This window comes from Coturnix japonica, chromosome 1 (assembly GCF_001577835.2).
Source record: "Coturnix japonica isolate 7356 chromosome 1, Coturnix japonica 2.1, whole genome shotgun sequence".
NCBI classification, from domain to species: Eukaryota; Metazoa; Chordata; class Aves; order Galliformes; family Phasianidae; genus Coturnix; species Coturnix japonica.
Genome location: NC_029516.1, coordinates 74,923,682 through 74,944,446, shown reverse-complemented (window position 1 = coordinate 74,944,446; position 20,765 = coordinate 74,923,682). Strand labels below are relative to the sequence as shown.

At 43.9% G+C, this 20,765-nt stretch overlaps 2 protein-coding genes across 2 annotated transcripts in view; both read right to left on the bottom strand.

Moving 5' to 3' along the window:
- Positions 1 to 270: 270 nt before the first annotated feature.
- On the bottom strand, positions 271 to 14,267 carry SLC19A2 (solute carrier family 19 member 2). Its single transcript, XM_015875280.2, has 6 exons — positions 10,302 to 14,267; positions 9,619 to 10,224; positions 6,945 to 7,167; positions 3,956 to 4,148; positions 2,929 to 3,070; positions 271 to 2,721 (listed from the first exon to the last, which is right to left on the bottom strand). The coding sequence occupies exons 1-6, from the start codon at positions 10,467 to 10,469 to the stop codon at positions 2,596 to 2,598; spliced, it is 1,458 nt and encodes a 485-aa protein (XP_015730766.1). The 5' UTR covers positions 10,470 to 14,267; the 3' UTR covers positions 271 to 2,595.
- Positions 14,268 to 14,386: 119 nt separating this feature from the next.
- F5 (coagulation factor V) overlaps positions 14,387 to 20,765 on the bottom strand; it is a 29,166-nt gene continuing 22,787 nt past the window's right edge. Inside the window, exons 20-25 of the mRNA XM_015875191.2 lie at positions 20,170 to 20,261; positions 18,728 to 18,883; positions 17,803 to 17,947; positions 17,513 to 17,661; positions 15,568 to 15,750; positions 14,387 to 14,798 (exon numbers count right to left, since the gene is read on the bottom strand). Coding sequence (XP_015730677.1) covers positions 14,628 to 14,798; positions 15,568 to 15,750; positions 17,513 to 17,661; positions 17,803 to 17,947; positions 18,728 to 18,883; positions 20,170 to 20,261 — 896 coding nt within the window. The 3' untranslated portion in view covers positions 14,387 to 14,627. The remainder of the gene's footprint in view (positions 14,799 to 15,567; positions 15,751 to 17,512; positions 17,662 to 17,802; positions 17,948 to 18,727; positions 18,884 to 20,169; positions 20,262 to 20,765) is intronic.

Here is a 20,765-nt window from a genome sequence, read left to right as displayed (position 1 = left end):
TTTCTCCCCCAGCTGCACCAGTCCATACTTGAACTACAGAGATTTCTGAACTGCTCAGCAACTAAGGAACCCCAAGGCAAGACACAGGACACTTGCACAGAATACTGCAAACCTACACAAAACAGTCAAATATCATCATCTTTAAGACTTGGTTCTCTTTGCATGGTTTGTCCAGATTTTTGATACTCAAGACAACCTGCAAAAGTTAAATGGCAGAAGCAATACTATGGATTAGCAGGATAACAATACAAAGACACCAACCACACATGATATCCTGAAAAAGTTTTATTTAACAAAAATATCTATTCAAATAGAAACAAGCTGAACAAGTCCTCCCAACAGCATCAACATGCTTATGGAATTTCATAGGCATCAGTAATTCTGTGTACAGCTGCAATCAGCCACTGGCATCTCATCACCACACCAGCAGCACAGCATAAGGACATCCGGATACATACTTTGACAGGCCTGAAGATGTACACAGTGTAGCATGCTGCTCTATTACAGTTACCACACAATTTCATTACTTTGGTAGGAAAAAAGTCATTGTTACTGCTGTAACTCATAGCTATTTGACTTGGTTTTTGTTTTTGTTTTTTGGGTTTGTTTTTTTTTTTAAATAACTGGGTTGCTCCCCATCAAATATTTATTCTCTGTAAGAAAAACAGTAAAATTAAGCTGCTTCTTTCAGTCACTTGATACAAGTGCCATGTATCCATGCCTCATCTCATGTCACAGCTGCCATCAGCCCAAGAAGCCCAAAGGACAGGAAATGCTCTTTCTACTCCTTTCTCAAGGCAGCCTGTTAGCTAGACTTCACAGCTTCAGTTTTTTTTCAATACATTAAAGAACAGGATATATGCATAGATGGCTTCAAGTTTCTATCTCAGGATAAGGCAGTTAAATTTATGTGTGTCAGCGTCCCTACAGCTGAGCCCTGAAGACACTTCAGGAGGTGGGCTGCTGGCACTATGAAGCTCTGGAGAGATCTCCTTGTGCAGCCAGCCTGGAAGAGCTCCACAGACCCCCAAGAACATATCTCAAACGTGTTAGTCATTCACTTTGTGTGGTTAAGACTGAGGCTCACACAAATGAAAAAACGGTGAGTTCTCCACAGCACAAGACAGACCAAGCAATAAAATGAAGTTGCCTCTTTAGGCCGACTGGAATAACTCCAGCTGCACAAGGAGTAGGCATGGAAAAGAAGCAGACTGTACAACATGTTCTCCCTTGCCAGTTCTTCCGTATGCTTAAAACCACAACCTACATAGCAACAGGGACAACATACAGGACATGCCCACAGTGCTGTGCTGGTCATGGTGCCTGAGTACCCAGGTATCCAAGTCTAGGTCAGCTCTGAGTAACTCCTTGGCGGTGCTAAAGCAATAAGGAACAAATAAATTATATTAAAAGCCAGGTATGAGGCAAGACTCAAATTGTCAAGACCAGACAAAAGAAAATAAAAACCCACTTCTCCCACAAATATTCTGTTCTTTCTGCTCAAGTGGAAAGATGAAGAAGAACTAGTGGATGCAGTCCCACCAAAAACAAAGGTGCTTTAAAGAGGGAAGGAGTGACAGCAGTTAATCAGCATTTCCCAAAACCTCAGGTGTTCATTCTGTTAAATAAAGTAACTGAAGTAAACACAGTAACTGCAGTCACAATTCTGAGGTTACAAAGAACAGCTTAAAAATCTTACAAATCACCTTCCCCCTCCAATGGTGCACTCACATCCACTGTTCCACTGAGACAGCCCAGCTGTCAGGGTTATGGATCAGTGACTCCTACAACTGCAAGAATCTGCAACCCTAGAGGACAAAGGCAAGGACATCAAGTGGTTCTGTAGACTAGCATCTAGTCCACTTGTAAATGGATCCCTCTAGGGTTCCCCTATAGCTTTACATTCCCTTGGGCACAGGCCTTCACAGCAGAAGTAGCATTGCTGACAGCAATTCAGTGCTGCCACAAGTTGCCCAAGGACACGGTTAAGCTTTTAGAGAGGTAAGACTATTGGCTGTAGAAAGATCTGACAGCAGAGATGGCAGACAAACAGCAGAAAGTACAAGCGAGCATGTGCATATGCAGAAACTGAAGTGTGAGAGTGCTCAGAACAGAGCATCCAGCATCACAGGGCAGGCACAGTGAGAACTATGCTGCAGAGCACAGGCCTAAGGCCACCACCTCTCCTTGGCCCAGGTCTCTGCAGAAAGAAGTCTATGAACACACCCTTCATGCAGCAGCATCTTAACAATAAGAAAGAATAGTGGCTGACCAGGCAATCCTAAAGCTGCCTTTTCAACGGCACCCTCCAGGTGCAGAGCCTTAGACTAAAACCTCCCAAGGCTTTCATTTTTTTTGAGGTTTGTTCTTCATTGCACATCTCAAACATGCAACTGAAGAACAAAAGGCATTTTAGAAAGAAGATACTCGTTCTTACATAAGTAAGACCTAATACATTTACATTCTAAAGCGTACTACTAATATAGTATAAACGTGGATCAAGTACCATCAAGATGGCTGCCTTGGGAAGAAAAGGCAGGGATTAAAAACAGACCTCTGTCTTCATACATAGCCACAGAGTCTTCGTGTAGTGCACTAACAGCTTTCAGGAGATCTGTTTTGCACCTGCTCTTGTCTTCTGTGTGCTCTCATAATACTGTATAATCCACTGCCCAAGAACACCAGGGAGATAGCCGCAAAATAAGATGCATAAATCAGGAACTGCAGAGAAAAGAAGGAAAAAAGTGACTAAGCAAAACAGTTACTAATCACGTAAGAAGGTTAATTCATGAGCTTCTTTCTTAAATGTTAGGAATTAGTAAGCATTTCTTTATCAGCAAACCCTTGCCCCAGAAACAGGTGGCTGAGAGACTTCACAGCCTGTTTTACTTTCCTCCCTCCCACCAGTAAAGAAAAGTCTTGTCATACCTGGGTGAAGATGTCCAACCCAAGCCCGCTGGCATCCACGACAATCAATGTGAGTAAAGACTGAAGTGCTAAGGCAATGAATGTGTTTACCCCAAACACCAGAGCATACCGCTCCACACTGAGATTTGTAGCAATCTGAAACCTGGAAAGACAGGGATGGTTAAGAAGAAAGATGAAGAAGAAGAAGAGAAATGTAAGACTTGGAGGAACATTTTCATTTAAAACACCTAGGCAACCTGAGGAGCTACATGTTTTCTACTGTTAAATTAGCTTGCACTGGTAGTATACTTGTCTAAATAGGATCAGGTCACACTAGTGGAGACTCCAGAGACATCTAAAAAGCTACAGATACTGTGGGAGGCCTGTGGGTTTCAGTCTTACTGAAGCAGATCCATCTGATGCAGTCTGAACAGGTACAATGCCCTCTCATCTCAAAAACTGTTGGCAACCTCTAAGCATCAGCCTACCTCAGTGTGGGCCATGACCCCCTGCAGAATCCTAAACAGAAATCCCTTTGCAGTTCCCAGTTTTACCATCTCCCCTCCAAAGTATCTGGGCTGTCACACAGCACGGGGTATGGAAGCTCAACAACAGCTCTGTTTACCTCCTCAAAGCAAAGGGTGACACTGAAGAAGTCTTCTCCAGCACATGGTAGGGAAAACTGACCCCATAATATGAATGAAGTATTGTCCTTTCCTCATGGAAAATGCTTCACCCCAGCCATGTTTACAGAATTAGATTCCCCTGGCAAGAAGCACTGATATTCAAACATGTAGAAAAATATATTTCTAAATATTTAAAGATATTTTTAAAATAAAGCCATTTGACCTAGGCACACTTCTAGCAAAATACACACCACAGGGCCTCACTTTCCAACCTGAATCACAGCACAAACCCTTGCAACGGATTTCCTGAATCAGGGTGAGTAAAACGCTGCTTACATAGAATATAGGTTAGCTTTCACAGCAGTTGTAGCCTTGGGAGCAATTTACATTAATATATATATATTATGTATGTATATACTCACGTCGCTATTGTGATTAGCAGCATGTAAATAATTCTGAAGACAACATAAGATGCGTAGCACACCCAGATGTTGTGAACAGTGTCCATAATATATACAGCAGCAGCAATAAGAAAGGAGAACAGGGCAAGTGCCACTTCACCCCACATGGCCCAGGATGTTTTTATGTGACCCACAACAAATACTGCAACAGCTCCTGTGAGGGGAAGGAAAGCAGAACTGTTAGTTACTGCACTTGGGACAACTTGGACACAGTATTAAGAGCTGTTTGGCCTCTACTAGCTAAATACAAGTGAAGTGGAAGACATTAATGTGCACATCTTAGCGGCTCTAAGCACCTATTTATGCTTATGGGGAAAAACAAAATAGGTCAGTACTGACTCCTCCTGCAATCTCCTCCCTGGCTTCATAAGCACAGCAATCTCGTGACTCAGACCATAGTTGCTCTGATCATAGAAGTGCTGTCAACCAGGCAACAGAAACAAACACGGCTTCACAGAAGCACCCCGTTAACAGCACTGTGGTGCTTTAGGGTCTGTATTCACTGGGTATATACCCACTTTGGTAGAACTCTCATTTAGGAGGCAGGAAAACCTACACTTACTGTCATCTTCCCACTGTGCTCATTAAGTAAGAACATGGGATCAAACTCAGATCTAAAAGGACAAAATTTCATTACAAACTATTGAGGCCATAAAAAAGGAAAAGAAATCTTACCACTAACTGCACAAACAGGCCTTTATAACCAGAACAGGTCTGTAGATCCTGCTGGATTTTAGAAAGGCAGAGCTGGGACAAGCCAGATTCCAAGACGAGTGGCATGAAATATGCCCTTCTCAAACAGCAGGCAAGGAATGTTTCACACACTGCTACAGCTGTAACTACTGAGAAACCAATATCTATTACAAGAAAATCCCTATTTGAAGTAGGCTTTGTTTTGCAAACAAGTCAAAGAGCAACCAATATTGTAATGCAGCTCCTGTGTCACTACAGTGAACTAGACAAACAGCATACTGATAAAGGGAGGTTTACTGTAGAGCTCTGGAAAACAGGGTTGTATTCAGTATTTGATCACCATACAGAAGTGCTGCACTGCAGCATTTAGGCTTCGTAGCCCTCGACTGGACTGTTCTCTTAGAAACATCTCAAAACATAGAGGCTCTTTGTCAGGGCATAAGCCTGCAATCCTGTCAGAACTCACAATAATCTTGCAGAAAGAAAAGGTAATTTTCTTTGCCTTGGAAAAAGAACATATTCACCCCAACCCAAACTCTTCTTAGTGCCTGCTGTGACACTACCTGACTGATTTTGCTCTTTGAAAGCCTGGCTCTCCCTAGTAGAGAAACACTAAGATACAAAAAGAAGCTAGATCCTAGAGCCTTCTTTCCATCATCTCATTAACTCTGAGACATTCTGTGTCTCATTCTGGAGATCGAGGGACTACTCAAAGTTGTACTCCATATAATGCTCAATATTATACCAGCCTTATCATAGCAACATATACAACCTGTGTCCAGCAATTAGATGTGTATAGCCAATTCAGTTTTCACATCTCAGCCTGATGAAGGTCTACCACAACCCTAAGAAACTGCATAAATGTGGCTAAACAGTCAATTGACCTGACTAGAAAGAATAATATTTATGTTGCACAGGACAGGAAGCTGAGAGACATATGAGTCACTACTCTCTATTCAAACCCTTCTGCAGAACAGCACATGTACAGGCAAGGATAGCAGCAGCATCTTCTATGAAAGTAAATAGACATTGCTCATAACTGGTCACGGAATGACTAAGAGCCATGACAATGGCAAATAAAATCTGGGATGTACCAGGACAGTGATCAGAGACTTCCAGTAAAGAGAGAGAATTGAAACACATTCATGTTCTTCTACAAGATCAAGTCCTCCTTGAATAAAGCTGAATGCTGTTCTAGGCATCCATCTTCAAGAAGAATGCAACTCAAATCAGACATGAAGCAAAGTTGGGGCAAAGAGGAGCCAGTGAGATGAGCTCAAATGTAATAATGAACATGTAGAAAAGCTTGGAGGCACTGGCCCATGATAAAGAATGTCTACAGATAGGCCAAAATGAGATGCCTTTGGCAAAAGCATAGCCTTTATGTGAAGTCATAGATAAACAAATTGCTCATAAATACATTCAAACAGGAAAACAGAAGCGAGAGCATATGCATTACTGCCTAGAAAGTCAGGTTATTGGATGATCATCTCAGATCCCTCTTAGTCCTATTATACATAAAAATCTCAGAATGGCTTGGGTTGGAAGGGACCTTGTAGATCATCAAGTTCCAACCCTCCTGATGTGGGCAGCTGCAAACCACCAAATCAGATACTAAATCAAGCTGCCCAGAGTCATGCTTAGCCTGGCCTTAAACACCTCTAGGAATAGGACATCCATAGCTCCTCTGTGCTAGAGCCTTACCACCCTCTGAGTAAAAGCCTTCCCCCAGCATCTAATCTAAATCTAAATTAAAGGGGACTCTTTTAGTTGAAAACCATTCCCTCTCGTCCGTCACTATCAAACCATGGAAAAAGCTTGTCTCCCTCCTGATTATAAGTGCTTAAGTACTAGAAGGATACAACGAGGTCTCCCTAGAGCCTTCTCCAGGTGAACAAGCCCAGCTTTCTTAGCTTGTCTTCACAGCCCTGAACAAAGTACTCCAGATGGGGCCTCTTGAGGGCAGAGCAGAATGGAACAATCACATCCCTCATCCTGCTAGCCACCCCTCTTCTGGGGCAGCCCATGGATACAGTTGGCCTTTCAGGCTGCAAACATACACTTGTCCACTTTCCCTTGTTACCATTTCTTTTCCTTCCTGAGGCCAAGCATGTCATGGGAGACTCATGTCAAATGCAGACATTCCCTCTCCTACATGCGTAGTGGAACACTAATACACCTCCAAAGCATGCTTAGGCAACAGTCAGAGACATGAAACATTTCTCACAGCAGAGCAGGAGCTACGTTAGCAACTTACCCAGCAATGTTGAGGCTGCCTCCACACCACCATTGTAGATCTCCGTGCTGTGAGAAGGCAGCACCATCTCCCACAGGCCCTGAGCATAGTTGATGACCTGGAAGTAGCCACAGGTAGACAGTGCCCACCAGACTGACCAGCACAGCATGGTCCGAGATGAATAGCACTGCAGGAAGTCCTGCCAGAGATCCTTGAGCACTTTTAAGGCATCTACTTTCTGCTCCTGCATAAGTTGGAGAGGGAGGGGAAATGTTAGTCTGTTTATAAATACTTCAGGCTACTCTGCAAAATTACAGCTTCCAAGAGGTCTGGTCACTGATGAGTAGCAGAACCACTTTAAGACACAAAGCTCCAGCAAGCAATGAACAAGAAGGATCCCCCACCACACAGAGGTCCCAGTAGCTGGGCTCTGCCCTAACCAGGGCTGACCCCTTACATGGGACAGAAGGCCTCAGTCACAAGGACCCTCCATTCCCCTTTCTGGCTTTCATTACAGAGCAGTACCTGCTGGTTACCAGAAGCATTTCATGAGTGACCAGCAGGTAACAGAGAGAAGAGACATGGGACAATATCTACTTTGAGGGAACAAGATCAGAAATCAGTCATTTCTCACAGGCAAAAGCATCACTGACCACTCATTTATTAAATCCTACCAAGTCTGAGTTTGGATCAGCATGGAAAGAGTTCAAGTAACAGTATTTTTAGAAGTATTTCTCCTCACAGATAAAAGTCAGTTTTCCTTAGCACTAGCATTCAGGGGTTAAGTATTCAAAGATGGCGCATCCTTGCACCACTCTCTATCCCTGTTAATGTCAGTCAGTGCTCTCAGAAGAGAGATATTGTCTGAGGATCTAAAGAGGATGAAAGGTCCTTCCAGACACCACCACAAATAACAATTCTTGCACATAGAAGTTCTTTGACAAAGGGGATGAGGCAGGGTGAATCTTTCTCTACCAGATCTTTCTAGAAAGAACACAGAAGGGAGAAGTGGGAGGAACAGACCCACAAAGTGGTTTGAAAACAACTTTTAAGTAATCAGTCTTAGTGACAAGGGATAACGTTCCTCACCACTTTGTGCCAAATCAGCAGAGGAAGCAAGCACGCGTTCACTTTGTAGCCAGAGCTGCTTGCAGTTACTTCACATGGGACATAATTCAGTCATGACCCTGATCCCAGCTGCATCTCCAGCCCCATGTGAGCTGAAACTCCCTGCAGGGAAACCTGTAGGTGTGAGCTCCTGCACACAGAGCCACGGCACATCACTCCCCTTGAACCACAAGTCTCATTTTGATATGTCTCTACTGAAATCAAACAGTGATTGTGACTGTCACACACTGCAGACTCTGATACACAAGCTTGATGCAGGCTTGTGCCTGATAAGCAGGACAGGCCCCATCAGTCCCCCCCCTTCACCCTTGCCTGGCAGTGCTTCTGTACATTAGTGGCTGTGCAAATAATAGTACATTCATCAAATGTGGTTGCCATTACCTTAATTAAGGCTGTAGCCAGGCAGCAGCACCCCTCAGATTTTGGCACCTGGTGCGACCCAACCCCAGGCTGGTATTGAATTCTTCCCCCCTACCTTCCCCAATATGAGTTCTGGAGCAGTCCTGGCAACAGGGGGTGGGAGCCAGGTAAATAAAAGGGGCAGGGAGGTAATATTAATCTTGTAATTGTTATTAGCACTGAACTTCAATCCTGTTTAACAAATACTCAGGCAAGTAGAACATGGATAAACACACTTTTGCTTTTAATCTCCTCAGCAAAGCCACTCCTGCCCTAAAAGCAGGAAATTTGCAGAAGCACGTGCAAACACCACTGAGGTGCCACACTGCTGCCCTTCCTTTCCAGCAGAAGGCAGAGCAAGATAAAGATACATACATCCCTCCTTTAAGAAAAGAAAACAAAAAAGCACCAGACGTGCCTACCTTGTGCCTTGCTCTCAGAGAAGCATGATTTCTCACGGCTGAGAGCAATGCCGGCCCTCCCCAGGGCCCCAGGCCCACCCTGTTTCACCACAGGTTCTCTCACATCTCACCCAGCTACAAACACACGTTTAACAGCCTGCAGGAGCCCCCCCACTGACTGTGCTCAAACTCACAGCCTGCAGCACTGCTGGCATCAGCTGTGGTGCACAACTAGGATACACTAAACTGAACACCAAAGGTATTCCCCGCAATCCATCCCCTGTAAGTACCCAGCTTCAGTCTGTAAATGCTCTCCAGAGCACTACCACAGCTTCCTTCCTGGATCATAAGACAGAATCCAATTGCTACACAGCTTATTACTGCAGTTTGCATAACATTCAGAGGAGCAAGTGTGTGTTCAAGACACGGGTGCAGGAAGATCTGTTTCTTTCTTCTGAGATTCACAGGCATATCTAGAAGCAAATACTGCATCTGGACAAGCACAGAACTTGCAGCATCCCATGATACACACCTTGTTAATGTTGGACAGGGATTTGACATCTAGAGAGCTCTAACCAAAACCCTGCGATAGGTGCAGAGTGACTTTAGAAAAACAAGGAGCAGCCTACTGAGCTCTACCAGAGAGAGGAAACCAGGAAGATTTTCCTGTGCCATAAGTAAAGCAGTGGGATAGGCGAAGGGATGCTTTTGGTACCTATGGACATGTATATACACAAACACATGAGGTATATGGGGATGCAGCTCACCTTTTTCTCTGCTGAACGTTCCTCCCTGTTTAAGGGCATTTTGACTTCATCCTCCCATCCAGGCACCCTTGGCACGCCAGGCTGGTCCTGCACAACAGCCCCGTTCTTACAGTCCATGACCTTCATCTCCAAACTGAAGGGCTGGGCGGCAGCGTGGTGGAAGAAAAGGCTTTTCTGTGGCATTGGCAGGAACCACGCGGTGCCAAAGGCAACGGAGATGGAGGTTAAGGAGATGACATTGAGGCTGAAGAGGGACCACCCTGCCAGGGACACGAGAAGCTGCCCGCACACAGAGCCCACCGTGTACCCCACCAGCGTGGCACTGCGGCAGTAGCTGGTGACCTTGCGGTACAGATCCACATCCACAACGCTGTAGATGTAGGCGTAGTAGGCGACCTCGGTGGCTGTCACCATCCCATAGAAGAACTCGAGGAGCTGGAAGGCACGCAGCCCTTGGGCATAGAGCAGCAAGAACCAAGTGATGATGAGGCTGATGCCCTGGAGGAGGATGATGGGCTTGTAGCGCACGTAGTCAGTGATCAGGAAGACCGGGACGAGGAGCGCAAAGTACGAGTATGTCCACACCGGGTAGATCTCGTTGAACACCTGAGGAGAGGGGGACAAGAAGAGACGGTGAGCACCCCACGGCAAACAGCAATACAGAGCTCCGGGCGCCCCACTACCTGCGTCTCGGTGAGGTTTTTGTGCGGCTCCAGCAGGTACCGGGTGAGAAAGGGCTCTGAGGGCCGCACGCTGCAGAAGAAGCCGTATCCACACAGCAGCGCGGTGGGCAGAGCCCAGCAGCAGCCGGGGCCACTCCTGGCGGGCCGGGCCCCCCTTGGCCCCGCCATGCCGGCACAGCAGGCTCGGAGGTCACCTCCCTCCCCAAAGGCACCTCCAGCTGCCGGCCCGCCGCCCCGCTCTTAAAGCCCATTCGCTGGTGCTTTGGAGGTGGGACTGCCTGCCGCCGTCTCATTGTACGAAACCTCCTCCTGCCGGGCAGGCCGACTAATGGGAACAGGGAGGTGGGAGGGCTGTGGTGGGAGAAGAGCACGTGTGTGCGGGAGGGGGCGGGCTGATACCCCTCTTGTGTATGGACGGATGGAGAACTCACTCAGTGTGTTAGCATTGCAGCCCTCACAGCTGGCAGACATCGAGGTGCTGGAGCAAGGAACTGCTTCTCTCGGAAAACAGCACGGTTGGAGTGAAACGAGACAAAACAATGAGCGATAAACAAAGTGCAGTGGGAAAGTGGAATAGAAATGCAAGGCTCCTTCTCATTTAGCTCACCAGCAGGACATCGGTGTGCTGTGGCCCCATCTGGGATGGAACCGGGACATAGGGCACAGTGCTGTGCCAGCTCAAGTGGTGGCCAATGGGGATGTGCAGTTTGTTATGTGTTGTGTTATTGTGCTCCTTGTATCTGTTGTCATTTCTATGGAAATCAATAGGAGGCATTACTTCTGGAGCAGCTGCGTATATGTGGCCCAAGACAATTCCTCTTCACTCATTCAGCCCAGGCAAACCTAAAGGGTTTGCTAAAGGGTTTACCTAAAGGGTGGGCGCCCGTGCCTTACAAGTTACATTACTGGATCTAAGCTCCTGAACATACCCCATCCAGGAGCCCAAGACAAGGATTTAGTCAGACAGGTCTGTATCATCCCTGTTGTATGATTCTGAAGTTAAAATGTCAATAAGAAACCAAAGCCACAGGGAATCCATTAAAAAAAACTTGGCCTGATCTTGGATGCAGTGATGCAATTTGCATTCAAATAAATGGCACTTGGGTAGCAATAACCAAGCCCTCATCTTCAACTTGTCTATGAAGAAGCACAAGTGTAATGGAGAAAATATGAACCTCTGAGAATCCCACCGAGCCTGGTGGCTGCAGATCAGTGCCCACTGAATTTGTACCTTTAGACATATCTGGGTCACGGTGGGCTCAGCGTAGCATTTCTCCTATTAGGAATGGCGTCACAGATGTTCCCAGGAGCCCTGAGAATCATTCCAAGTTCCATTTTGGAAAGTTTTCTCCAGCTTCTATGAAGATGGTGGTTATTGTAATTAAAGCGTAATGCAAACGCTGGGTGTAACAAACAAATGGAGAATAGGGCACGGTAATGATAGGAAAGTGCGGGTGGATAAACTGGGTGGATGAGATACAATGACCATGAATAAACAAAATAAAGGAGTGAGAGCAAGAAGGGGAATGTTCAGCACTCACTGAGTGGAGTGAATGACTCACTAATAGGGAACAGCAATTGGTCACTCCAAGACAGTGTTGCATCTCATTTCTGTGGTGATAGATATTAACACATTAATAAAGAGTCTTTCCTCACACTTCCTCCTCCAGGTATGTCTCCAAAAGGCCCTTTCCTATCAGAAATGTACCTCCTGCACATCACTGCATATGAAGTTGCAATCGTTTTACCCCTTTGGCACAGGCCCGATATTCTGGTTAAGCCACCTGTGCTCTCAGCTGTATCAGGGTGCTGCTGAGGGCTGAACACCTGCAAGATTCCTACCTACATCCCTAACACATAAAGTGTCCCAAAGCCCAGATCCTCCTTTGCATCTATTTTCATGCACATCTTGGGAGATTTATGGGAGACTGAACACAGACAGACAATCCGCATTGACTCTGATCCCTGTGTAACGTGCAGCTTTGTATTCCCCCTAGGCCTTGCTCTGCCTGTGTTGTGAAGGCAGCCACCCACTTGGCAAACAGCAGGACACCTTGGTGGAGGTGAGCCTGCTCAGCTGCAATCCTACCATGCCCAGAACTGCCAGCAATGAACCAGCAAAACATGGAGCCTTCATCTATTCTGTTAGCAAGAAGGGTGCTCTGCTGACTGAATCGGCTGGAGACTTTTCAGACTGTACAAAACTGCCTGAATACTGAGCTCACACATCTGTGTCTGAGCTGCTCAGCCATGTTTATGTGTACGTCCACCTCACTTCCACAACCAGTTGCACAATTTGTGTGTGACCCAGTGTACGGTCACTGCCTCTGGAAAGCAGAAGGGAATGCTCGGTGGCATCTAGTGAGATGTCATACAAGGTAATGAAAACTGTTTTCCAGCCACCAAAGTGCCCACAGAGCAGAGATTACCTTCAGTTTGCTTTGGCAGATCCCACACGGGCATGTTTTCACATCTCCCTTCCTGTGAACAGAGGGAGTATATAATACTCTGAGTAATTCATCCCACTAGGACAAAGTTAATTTTCTTCACAGTAACCCCCGGGTGCTTTGTTTGGAATCTGTGACTAAAACCATATTAACAAGGCGCCGATAGTTTGGCTATTGCTGAACTTGCACAGCATCGAGGCCTTCCCTATTTCCATTGTGGCCTGCAGTGAGTGGGCAGGTGAGAGGCTGAGAGGACACAACCACAGCAACTAATGCAAACTAAGCACAGGGATATTCTGTGCTACATGGCGTCATTCTCAGCCCTGAATGCTGGGTGAGAGCACGAGGAAGGAGGGATATTCAAGGTCATGGCATTTGGCACACTGAGGCCCTAATTTCCGGGAAATGGCTGGATTTCTGCCCACCAATGGGAAGGAGTGAATTAATTCCTAACTTTGATTTGCTTGTTAAATGGTCTTTATGTCGATCCACAAATGTTTCTTGCTTTTGCCCCTTTTGTCAGGAGGAGTGAGCAAACAAAGGGGTGGGGGGGTTTCCCTGCTGGCTGCTATCACAGTCACAGTCATTTTTGGTGCCCAAAAAGGGGTTTGAGACAATGGCAGATTTGATCAGTGTGCTAGAGGATTTATTGCTATTTGAGCTGTTTAGCTGTTAATAGGCAGGGTCCCGAGCCTTAATGTTTGTTAGTCTAGCGCTGGTTAGAGATTGTTTTTGGCTTTTGCTGTTTAATGCACTTATCACCTTACTCTGCTGTGCCTAGGAACATTTTGATAACCACACTGACCATGTACCCAGGCTGGCAGATTGCCTGGGCAACGCTTCTGTGCTGGACGTGCTGAACTCCAGTAACTCAATACAACACTTCCCCCCTCTCCTGAGCAATGACCTTAGCAAACGGAACCGCAGTCGTGGACTATGAACTCAATGGATGTTTCACAGGAGCGAACCATAGGCTAAGAGAATATCTGTGTATGCACACATCAAAGGATGAGAAGTGAGGTGATGGTTAGTGAAGATCTTGAAGATGTTGTAAGATTTGTGTGTGATATAAACAGTATGGAATGAGTGGAGATCGTACTGATCTGGCAGGGATTAAGCCGATTTTCTTCAGGGATGGTGCTGAGTTTTGGATTTGTGACTAAAACTATGTTGACAATGGTTTAGCTATTGCTGAACAGCATCTGCACAGTGTCAAGGTCTTCTATTTTTTCCACTCTGTACCTCCAGCTTGTAGGCCAGGGGTGCACAAGAGGTTGGAAGAGGACAGCCAGGACGGCTGGCTCAAACTGACCAAAGTCCCATCTGTTAGCAAGCAGAAGCAGAGCCTCCAACTTGTAAAATCAATGCAGGTGTATGCGGTCCTGCACTTGTCTAAGCTCACATAAAAAAAATTAATTACTTAGAATCTTTCAGAACACTTCTTAAGCCTTCTTAAGTCATAATTGTTAAGGTCGGAAAAGACCACTTAGTCCAATTGTCAGCCCATGCTCACTAACCACGTCCCTCAGTGCCATATCAACAGTAGCTTTCTATTATTTTTCTCCACTGCAGAAGCATTGCAGATGATATTTAAATATATAAAACTATGTATAAAGCAAGTCAGTCTACTCATTAAGATGAAGAGCAATATATAAAATAGAAAGGACCGCTATTTATTTCCAGAGAAAAGAAGCATGTATAGGAATGGAACACCTGCCAAAGAACTCTTTTGATTCTTGTTAGCAACACATTAGGTCCTTTGGTGAAGCGCACATCTAAACTATTAAGTAGGATCACTACAGGAGTTTGGGGTTTGGGTTTTTTTGTTTGTTTTGAAGAAGTTGTTCTGTGTGTTGAAAGATAAAGAGCTCCCCGACTTCTAGGTTCTTTTCGCAGTCAGATCCCCACCAAAATCACAGCCATAAAGTTCTACCCGAAGGGCAATACCATTATACCACGTCTTTGGAACAATGCGGATAAACCTGGACAGGATAGGTGGGTTGAAGAAATGCTTGACATGCCCACTGCTGTTTTCATTACCAGAGAAGATCTGCAAATACAGAATACACTGTTAGGTAAAAGGCGGCACTTTAAAATAAGCTGCTTTTTTTTTAGTTGTTAAAATGGTTCTAAGCCATTGCATCAGCTGCCCAGAGCAGATGGACCAAACTCAGTGCTGATTTTATGCAACATGCAGTTTCCTCTTGAAATACTGAGTTGATGCTATTTCAGGCCATCAGCATCTGAACCACCTCAGAGCCAATTCACATCACAAAAGGTTTGTGCCAATTTGAATGGATTAGAAAACCAAACTTCCCTTATTTTACCTCCACCTGCCCTCGTGGGCCAGGTTGGTGTAAAGTGATATGGATAATAATCCGAAGTATTTCACCTGCTCTTGGGCATCCAGAGCTCTCCAGCTCCATTAAACATAACTGCTCACTGATTTAAATCATACAGTAAAGGAAAAAATAATAACAAAAAAAAGCTGGAAGGAGGCCCTTGGAAATCCTTTGCTCATCAAGATTAAATGGCCTTCTGAATTCAAATGAAATGCCCTTCTTTACAAATAGCATCAGTTCCTTTTATCACAAAGTTGACTGCATTCTCTACGGATTTGGTGTTCTTCCCTTTTATTACTGTAAAGTGCTGTGAAAAATCAGACTGATATTGTGACGTTATCTTAGTAACCCCGGCTCCCTAACACTTTAAAGTCCTGAGAGAGTATCTTTTTGGCTGAGTGCTCTGCCTTTGGGCCCTGACTGTGCTCAGAATCTGAAACAAAGCAATGACAGAGTTGTCTCAGCTGAAGACGATACCTTTGCCACTGAGCTTGAACTCTCTGTATAGGATTTCCACTCCGAGCCTTGGTTGCTGTAGAGAATAACATAGGTTTTCACAAAGTTTTCGGCTGACACAGACTTGACCCCCTGGGTAGCAATAGCAGTTATCTTCTTAATTGTGAGGAGATCAATTTGCAGCCACTGTTGGTTGTTGTTTGACTGTAATTCATAAAAAGGGTTACCCGTTAGAAAACACATATATCTCTTTACTTGCTTAAGTGAAAAATCCCGTTTAAGGATACAAGGCCTGCTCTGAAGGTAATGTCTCCTGTGTTATTATGTTGGTCCAGGACAGAGGCAGATGGTGGTGGTACAGCAGCAGAGGTTGAACCTTCCAACCAATATTCCATTACGTGTTGTTGCTGTGTGACAGATGGCAGCAGAGAGGCAGTCTGACAGAATAGAGTCTGACATGGGAGTGCCAATGAAGCAAAGGTGTATATACCTTTTACCATTGTGGCACACAGTTCATTGCTGGTGAAAATGAACAGGTAATGGTGGTGACTACACTGAAAAATACTGTTTTGTAGCCGAGAATTTTCTCTGTCAAATAGTGTTATTGTGCTCTTTGTATCTGTTGTAGTTTCCATAGGAATAAATAGGACATACTACTTTCAGAGCAACTGATGTAGATAAGATCGTATCAAAACTGCAAAGAGGAACAGTAAAGCTAAAATAAAAGTCATAAGCACGTTTTGTGGCTGTCCACTACAATTAACTTCTTCATTGCAGGTGGTATATTTGGTACCTCGGGATTTTCACATTATTTTCAATACATGTAGAAAAATAACTATTATGTTTATATGGTGAAGTTTTGGTAAGGGGGGAACTGCAGGCAGGTGAAATGAGACCAGGAGCTTCCCGCTTCATGTTGGATAGAGCTGACTCCAGGTGGACCCAGTGCTAGCCAAAGCAAAGCCAATGAGCAACGCTGCTTGTTTCTTTGATACCATGTTTATGAAATGATAAAAAACATGCAGCAGCTATGAAAGGAGAGAGTCAGAAGTGAAGCTCAGTCTGGGAAGAAGTTGAGGGGAAAGGTGTTTTTAGCTCGTTGTTGTTCTTACTGTCCTACTTTGTAATGAGTTAGCAATAAATTAAATTAAGCTTCCCAAAGTCGAGTGTTTTTGCCTTGTGACAGTAAATGGTGAACAATCTCCCTGCCCTTATCATAATCCATTAGTCCTTCTGTAGCTGTTTTCTCCTCTTATTCTGCTGAGGAGGGGGATTGAGAGAATGACTTGGTGGGAACCAGGCAAAAAGCCAAAGTCAACCCACCACAATAATACACATTTATCTCGACTGTTAGAACATAATACATAATATCAAATGCTTATATAAAACAGTAGCTTCCAGTAAATTCCAAAGTACTTTATACATAATACTGTTACCAAACACTTCTAGCAAACACTTGCTTCCAGCAACTTTATCCTCAGCACTCTGAGGGTGCTTCATAAATAAATGCAGCTCCATTTTGCAGATGCAGTTTACCTGCCCCATTGAAGGTCTTTCAATAGAACAGGGGCAGAATGAAGCACAAAATCTGCAGCCTTAGATTCATTACGCCGTACTACTTATTAGCCAGTCCAGGAAGGGTTTCTTTGGCCCCATGGAGCCAAATATTCAAGCTTGTATTCATTTGGTGAAATTAAGAGAGAGATTTCCACAGGGAAGTGCTGCAGGCTGTGGATCAAAGGGCAGCATCCATCTCTCCAAAATATGATTTTAATGCTGTTGCCTAAAGTTTAACAAGTTTTCTAGTGAGAGTTGAATGGGCTTCTTCTCACAAGATCATTAAGGAGTTGTGAGGCAACCTGTCATGTTTGGCACTGGGCACAGTGTGCAGAAAGCACGAGAGCACAGAGTACAAATCCATTAGCATTAGCTGTCCTGTGCTTGTCCCTCTTTTTCCATTTGTTACCTTGGCTCGCCAGGCATTTATCTTTCCTTTCTGATTGAGACGGGCAAGGGAAGGCTCCCAGGTGCTAAACCAGGATGTCTTAACAGATGAGGCTGTTATCTGAGTATTCTTGATCTCTCCATTTTCCATTCCAAGTGGCAAAGAGCAACCTGTTAAGAGAAGTGCCATATTCAACCATGTAGCCATAGTCTAAGTAACAAAGCTGGAATGGAAAACACTCACAATTTAAGCTTATTTTGAACATAAAAGTTAAAAAATTGCCAGAAAGGAAGCACATGAATCATCCTTACCATCTACTTCACAGCCAAGGAGCTCCATGCGAAGAGTGGGTTCATTGTAGGCCTGTGTTGGGTAGACTCTGATATATCTTGCAATAATAGGGGGATCAATGATGTTCTCTTTTATACCATAGGCATCAGAATTACCTTCAAAAATCTATTAAAAAAAACAAAAACAAACCCACATATAGTTAATTTAATACAAACACAAGTTTGGATATTGAAAAGCCTGCTCTGTTATGGAAGTCTTTTTTGCCATTAGCCCATGATGGAGCATCTTATGTTGCGAGGCAACGTGTATTATTTCATGGTCCCGTCTTAGCATCTAAAGGCCTCAGTTCAAGTAAGCAACCCATTGCTATGTGCTATATAAAACTGATGGAAAAGTGGCAAAAGAAGAGGTAAGAGAAAGTTCTTTGATTTGGGAGTCCTACCACAGAAAGCTGTATTTGGCAAGGCTGGAGTGCTTGACTATAAAAGAAGCCTCTTTTGGGTTATGTCCAGACTTGTTACATGTGCCAACTACAGGCAATGCAGAGAGCTTAAAATTCAATTGCTGTGACAGGAGGGAGGAAGAAAAAGGAAGATGCATCTGGTTCCAAATGAAATAGGGTCTAATTTTTAGTTCATCTTCCTGCTCATTTCCAAAAGTCAATGTGAGCTTAGGAAATAAAAATAGGAAGAAATTCTTGTGAGGAAGCCAGACTCTACAGAAAAGGTCACAGGAACGATCTAAATCCCAGTCTAGCAGGTTTATCTTACAATTTGCCTTCTGGTCTGAATTTGATTAGTAAATGCTCATTGAGGTTTCAAGCTGTATTACTAAAGTCTCTGAATACCACCACTCCTTCCATTATCTCTAACATAAAATTATCAACTTGCTGTATCATCCAATGAGGTTACCTAGCTTGTTGCAATCCCCGTTGTATGCACAAACCTTTTCTGCTGGAGAGCTGTCTCCTCTGAAAGTGTTCCACTTTCGTTTGTCTTTGCTGTAAACAATGAAGAACTTCTGGACGTAGAAAGACTTTAAAAAATGCTTGGCACCCTGCGTCTGTATTCCAGTTAATAGAACTTGTCTTTGAAAGTCCACCTAGGAACAGAAAAAAACGAGTGTTTATAAAGTCAGAACCACACAATGATATAAGTTGCATTCTTTGGCATCTACACAGTAGCTTTGCATTTTGGTATCCACAATATAACACCCTCAGAAGGAATACAAGCAGTTGCTGGAGTCCAAATGAATACTGTCTCTAATTTCATATGTGTATTTACTTCAGAGGTCATTTTACCAGGGTTCACCAGAGCACTACAAAGGCACTTCAAAAATATCTGTGTCTGTGCTAGGCAAAAGGGCTCTCTCTATTTTGCAGATAGGCAAAAGTAGTATAGAGAAACCCAAGGCTCACATTTTCATAAGCTGCCTCTGGTTTTGGAAATCCAGGCTGATAAATGGGACATTTTATTCAGAAGAGATGGAAAGCCACCCCATTTCTTCTGATATTGGATCCTAAGACTTAGCACACAAGAACAAATTAGCAAGATGCTCCTATCAGCAGTGGAGTTGATTCTCTGGAATATGCCCTCCATCCACACCTCTGCACGATCTCTTGCAATAACCTCAGCTTCTCATTACTATAGCCCTTATCAAATTGTTTATCTTCTCAACATATTTTGCAGTTCCCCTACTTCACCTCCACTAACTTGCTAGCATGTAAATTGTTTACAAGCTAACAGCTTGTTAACAGCTACCTGTTGAACTTATGCTGCAACACTAGTTTGAGTCTCTCTCTTCCCTCAACTGGTCATTTTCATGAGATTTTAAAGAAATCACAGGTATGGGTTTAACTGGTGCAAAAGTCATCGGATAGAAGAAAAACATGGAAGTGAAGCACGTAAAGAGTACAGTGCTTGAAGCTTCATTTGCCTGTGATATGTCAAGCTGAACATAAAAGCTGAAGCATCCAGTAAAAATAAAAGTTCTCCAAAACCATTTGAAGTAATACTTGAGGGTATTATACATTAAATGATCACCCAACAAATGTACATAAAAATAAATTTATACTGTTAGGTAGGCAAAGAAAAAGAAAAGGTAAAGAATGATTTTGTTTGCCTACAGAACGGTTTCAGCCTAAATTGTAAGGGTGACTGTTGAACCACTGAGCTTCAGTGGCACTACAGACTGGGTTAACTCCAGGAGAGGTAGGCAACTTATGGCATCTCTAAGCAAAGTTGCTGTGTCTTGTGTTTTCCCAAGCAGTTTTCTCTGCAAGAACAGGAGCAGCTTGATTTTCTAATACAAGCTGCAAGAAAAACACAACACAGGAATGTATGGTCATGTCCAGACTTAACAATGGCCAAGGACTCATTGTATGATACCTGAATCCAAGGGAGATCACTGGTCATTGTTGTACTCCAAGCATTGTATGTTCCAGAATTGTTTAATCGGGCTAGCTTAGGTTCCCAGTAGTCTACAGAAAAAGAAATATGAATAAAGAATGTAATGAGATATACTTAAAACATGGAGTACTTTGGTTCCTTTAAGATCTGTCTTGGGGATAAAAAAAAAGAAAACAGAAAAAAAGGTTGTTTGTGCAGCCTATGTACACCTTCACTTGCTACTGTCTATGTAGAATCCTAACAATTTCTCTAGAAAATGATGCTGTTGTCATATCAAAAATGAATTTGGTAAAGCAAAAACTGTTAGCATTCTGGACGCCAGTTCCCCAAAGCTTTAAATACAAATTCACTTTGCATTTTGACAGCTAATATCACGTGCAAATTCCAACAGTTTTTTGAACACTTCATGTTGATTTTCAAATAGGGAGCCTAGAGGATAAAAAGAGTAAGTTATACATGTTCCAGGTCATGCAGCAGGCCACTGACAGAGGTCTGCTTGACTCTCAGGCTTATGGTGCTGACAGAAGATCCATGATGGTGTTGGAATTCAGAGATGAGGGCTATCTAGTTCACAT